This window comes from Xyrauchen texanus, chromosome 37 (assembly GCF_025860055.1).
Source record: "Xyrauchen texanus isolate HMW12.3.18 chromosome 37, RBS_HiC_50CHRs, whole genome shotgun sequence".
Classification (NCBI taxonomy): domain Eukaryota; kingdom Metazoa; phylum Chordata; class Actinopteri; order Cypriniformes; family Catostomidae; genus Xyrauchen; species Xyrauchen texanus.
Genome location: NC_068312.1, coordinates 39,222,515 through 39,227,514, shown reverse-complemented (window position 1 = coordinate 39,227,514; position 5,000 = coordinate 39,222,515). Strand labels below are relative to the sequence as shown.

General features: G+C 42.8%; 3 protein-coding genes across 3 annotated transcripts in view; 2 read left to right on the top strand and 1 right to left on the bottom strand.

Moving 5' to 3' along the window:
* LOC127630389 (uncharacterized) overlaps positions 1 to 5,000 on the top strand; it is a 320,692-nt gene that overhangs the window by 270,204 nt on the left and 45,488 nt on the right. The window lies entirely within an intron of this gene.
* The window catches only part of LOC127630371 (filaggrin-2-like), a 91,476-nt gene that overhangs the window by 67,114 nt on the left and 19,362 nt on the right, over positions 1 to 5,000 (top strand). The gene's annotated exons all lie outside the window — the stretch shown is intronic.
* Positions 1 to 5,000, bottom strand: part of slc12a2l (solute carrier family 12 member 2-like) — a 30,893-nt gene that overhangs the window by 20,605 nt on the left and 5,288 nt on the right. Inside the window, 7 exon segments of the mRNA XM_052107818.1 lie at positions 1 to 60; positions 2,684 to 2,792; positions 2,927 to 3,037; positions 3,156 to 3,295; positions 3,391 to 3,486; positions 3,572 to 3,647; positions 3,739 to 3,861. The exon segment at positions 1 to 60 is cut by the window's left edge and continues 68 nt beyond it. Of these exon segments, the coding sequence (XP_051963778.1) occupies positions 1 to 60; positions 2,684 to 2,792; positions 2,927 to 3,037; positions 3,156 to 3,295; positions 3,391 to 3,486; positions 3,572 to 3,647; positions 3,739 to 3,861 (715 nt within the window).

Below are 5,000 nucleotides of genomic sequence, written 5' to 3'. Positions count from 1 at the left end.
CCGAGAAGAACGTTTCTTCATCTCTGAAGTCCGGACCCATGTTCTCCAGCATTATAGCAGCTTTGAGACAGAGACGGAAAAGCGCAAACATTATGAACGTCCCTTTAATGAAACAAAGATGTTCAAATGTAAACTATTTTTCATTAACATTTTCAAAAACATGCTAAAGACTCGAATTAACCGAATTAACAACTTAACCATTTGAACTCTCAATTAGTAAAGATGCTGACTATCACACCTGGAGTCGCGAGTTTGAATCCAAGGCGTGCTGAGTGACTCCAGTCAGGTCTCCATAGCAACCAAATTGGTGTGGTTGCTAGGGAGGGTCTGGGTATCTCAGCGAGTATTGACGCTGACTATCACACCTGGAGTCACGAGTTTGAATCCAGGGTGTGCTGAGTGACTCCAGCCAGGTCTCCTTAACAACCAAATTGGCCCGGTTGCTAGGGAGGGTAGAGTCACATGGGGTAACCTCCTTGTGGTCGCTATAATGTGGTTCTCGCTCTCGGTGGGGCGTGTGGTGAGTTGTGCGTGGATGCCGCGGAGAATAGCGTGAAGCCTCCACACGCGCTACGTCTCCACGGTAACGTGTTCAACAAGTCACATGATAAGATGCGTGGATTGACGGTATCAGACGCAGAGGCAACTGAGATTCGTCCTCCACCACCCGGATTGAGGCGAGTCACTACAACACCACGAGGACTAAAGGTGCGTTCATATACAACGCAGAAAAAAAATCGCCTCGCATTGCTCGCACGAGTTTGACCGCTGGATTAAATTTGTGTTTAAACTCGTGTTCGCGCGAGTTATGTGAACCCGCGAGTATTCGCCCTTCTCTTCCGGAAAAGTGTCAACTCGCACGAACACACAAATTAAGCGATTTTGCATTTTCACTTCGCACCATGCGCTTCATTCGCACTGGCCCGCTGCGAATTCGCCTCTATTCGAGTCTTCGCATTGACTTTGTATGTAATTGCGCTGCACGGAACACTCGATTCTCGTTGTATGTGAACGCACCATTAGAGCACATTGGGAATTGGGCATTCCAAATTGGAGAGAAAAAGTAATAATAATAATAATAATAATAATAATAATACTGTACAGTATATGTTTACAATCTTATGATGAGCATAATAAAAAAAAACTTTTCTTTTTTTTATCCTAACTTCTGGTTCAGTTGTATTTATTTTTTTTGGGGGGGGGGGGGGGATAATTTTGGTTTTTTAATGTTTGAATCTCCCTGTTAAATGTCTTATTTCATTACACTGGATGGCAGCAAGTACTAGGATTTTTTTCCCTCTTTCACCTTCCATCACAATATCCAGATCTGAGATGTAGGTGGCGCTGTAGAGCACTCACACCACAGACATTCAGTCAATCGCATGCATGTTCCCCACTGTTTCATCAAATATCTCGGCCTCTGAATGGACTAGAAGCTCAATCTAGGGGTCATTGGAAAGCTGAGATCCTTAGTATGAATCTTGTTATATAACATCTCATTATCAGGGGCGGCTGTGGCTCAGGAGAGACATGTGGTCGAGGTGGTAGAGCGGGTCGGACACTAATCACAGGGTTGGTGGTTTGATTCCCGGCCCACATGACTCCACATGCTGAAGTGTCTTTGGGTAAGACACTGAACCCCAAATTGCTCCCAATGGCGGACTAGCGCCTTACATGCAGCTCTGCCATCATTGGTGTGTGAATGAGACGCAGTGTAAAGCGCTTTGAATACCACTAAGGTTAAAAAAGCGCTATATAAGTGCTTTTTTACCATTTACCAATAGTTGATAACATCATTTGCCAATGAATTTGTCATGCTTTTTCTACTAGACTGCAGGTTTTTAGGACATCTACAATAAAGCATATTATTATTGTACCAAGCAAGCTCACAGACAAGTAAATATTGAATACATTTACCTCATTTTGAGGAAAACAGCCTAAAGTAAAAGCTGAAATAAAGTTGTGGCTACTTTACAGTACTTTTATAGAGATCATATTTCAATTTGTGATTCTTTTGATCAACAAAATTAACTGTATATTAACATAACTGGGAACAAAGGCTTTGAATTGATAAATGACTCGTCTATTGAAGTGCCACGTGAAAAGCGTTTCTGTTCATGCGCATTATTTCAACATCACCTGTAGGTGGCGCTCATATGCGTTGCAAAGTGTTTAAAGATTTATTCAGTATTGTTACGCAACATAAATGCAAAAGTGATGCTAATCTTTGAAAAGGTTAAATTCTAAGCTTTCAAAATGGCATCATATCTAATATAAGTGATTAATGTATCCGGGGACTTTTTCAATATAAGCGTCAACTTCTGGCACACTTCTAATCCCACGGGCGGGTCCGCAGAGGTGAAGGGGTTTTGGGCCGATAACATGTTATGAACAATCATCAAGGCATGTTACAATTCCTCTCCAAGTGCATTCTCCATATACACAATAACATGCTAATTATATGGTAATTGGGGACTTAGTTTGCATATCTGGATGCACATACTCATGAATAATAAACTCGTTAACATAATTTTGCAATCTGATGTTTTGGGTAGAATTTGCACACCCTGGCACACCCGTAGCAACGCCACTGATGCCAATGTTTGACATATCTATCACATTCAGGACTGTTGCTAAAGGATCATCAATGACTGCTGTAAATAAAACCGAAGAGAAGAGTCACCGTTGTAGCCAAGGAAGCCTTTGGGTTCCTTTGATTCTACCGGAATAAACGAGCCAATGAAGTAGTTGCAAATAGCCGCCACAAGAATGACCAATAACACAATCTGGGCCTGTGGAAGACCATGAACATATCTGTCAGTACAAACACATCTGAACAAATACTCAGTAGCATTATAACTATACAGGCTTAAGAGTGAAGAACACTATATTGACCTTTGACCTATTTTTGACCTTTATTACTGACCTTTGCCTCCCACTCCATGCCAGCAACAGAGATGCCCAACAGTAGAATGACGGTGAGCGTGCCGACGATCCTGACGTCATTAATCTCATCTGTCATGAGAGCATCTATACTCTGACAAACACAATAACAACAGCAGTGTATGGAAATAATAAAGCTTTCTATGGATGAAGATGTATTGGGTGATTGTCAGACACTGTCACTTATAAAAGGCCTGTGCATTCATACTCACATCAAGAAGTTCGACAACAGTTTCTGCAAAACCCACGACGTACATGGCGACGGCAACAGCATTAGCGAAGGCAAAAATCAGACCGATCGACCCTCCAAACTCTGGACCTAAACTCCTGGAGATCAGGTAATACGCTCCACCTAAACACACATTTATGCACGTGCACAAAGCGTCTAATTTCAGAATAGTTGTAATTGGCGAAGTGAGTGTTATACGTGGAGTTGTACGGTCTCACCTCCGCGCACAAAGCCGTTAGTTGCTATAGCTGATGTTGAGAGTCCAGTGATGGACGTCACCACAATAGCCATGAGAACAATGGCACACGACAGAGCTGCAGGAAAACAACAACACTCATTCAACACATGACGCAACGACACAACAGCGTATGAGCCGCACTTTCAGATGACTCAGTGTACCGATGCCGGCTTGACCCACAATCCAAGACATCCTGATGAACAGCATCACGCCCCAGATGTTCAACATGCATCGGATCTGAACACAAAACGGCATGAACGTTTGCTAGCATCGCTGCTGGAAAACAGTCCGCTGTCTGATTATTAAGACATTTGGTTTTAATACTCACCAGAACTCCTTTGATCCAGCCGAACTTCACCGTACCGCCCTTGGAATCGGACACATCTTTGGATGTGATGATCTCCGCAGCCGTGAACTCCTCGCCGTTTGGGAACCCATCCTCAAACGGCTCCTAAACATAAACAATCAGTACAAGTGATGATAATTGAACTCGTTATCAACCACCAACAGCTCTGGCATCATGCAGAGGTCGACCGATAGTGGATTTGTACCGATACTGATCACTAAGTTGACGAAAAAGGCATAAAATCAATTAATGGGTTTATTTCTGAATCAATGTATAGAATGATTAAATCATTTTTGTCTTCTTTACTATGACAGGCACAGACGTAGAGGTTTCAGACTGAATGATAATGAATAAAATCCCAAAAGCACATTACTGTGCGACTAAAATTCAAACATTTGGTGCATGACGTAATACTTCCGTGTCAACAAGCCCCGAAATACACAGGGACTCTTATTTTGAAATGACAGACTTGGCTCCATTACAATGCTTGATTTGTAAAACTCGACCTAATTTTATAGCCTGTATATTTACCAAGGGAAGAGTTTTGTGTGTGCATATAAATACATATATACACCGATCAGCCACAACATTAAAACCACCTGCCTTATGGTGCGTTCACATACAACGCGAAAAATTGTTTTGCCTCGCGTTGCTCGCGCAAGTTTGACCACTGCATTAAATTTGTATTTTACTCGCGTTTGCGTGAGTAACACGAACCCACGAGTATTCCCCCTTCTCTTCCGGAAAAGGACAGGAGGCGGGGCTTATACAACAACTTATTTTTCCGCCATCATCCATGGCCGATATCACAACGATTGCAGCTCTGTGTCTGTTGTGGAAGTCCCAGATACGTTGACATTGTGTCGTATAATTCCGGGTGTCCACACACCGCTACAACCATTTTCTCGTCCATTATTCCAGATTTCTTCTGCTACTACGTCAGTGCGTCAGTGACATCTGGACAATCTCAATGCTAATAGGCTTTCGCGACAACGCGTCATGCGGATATTTCGCTCGAGTTGAAAAATTGAAACATTGTAGCGATTGAAGCAATATTCGAGTCGCACCATTCGCTTCATTCACGGCAGGCAGCGCCAATTTGTGTCTATTCGCTTCTTTGCATTGACTTTGTATGTAATTGCGCCCGAAACGCTCGCTTCGCATTGCATGTGAACGCACCATAAGATGGAGATCAGCAGTTACAGAAATACTCAAAACCAGCCAACAATCATGCCACGGTCCAA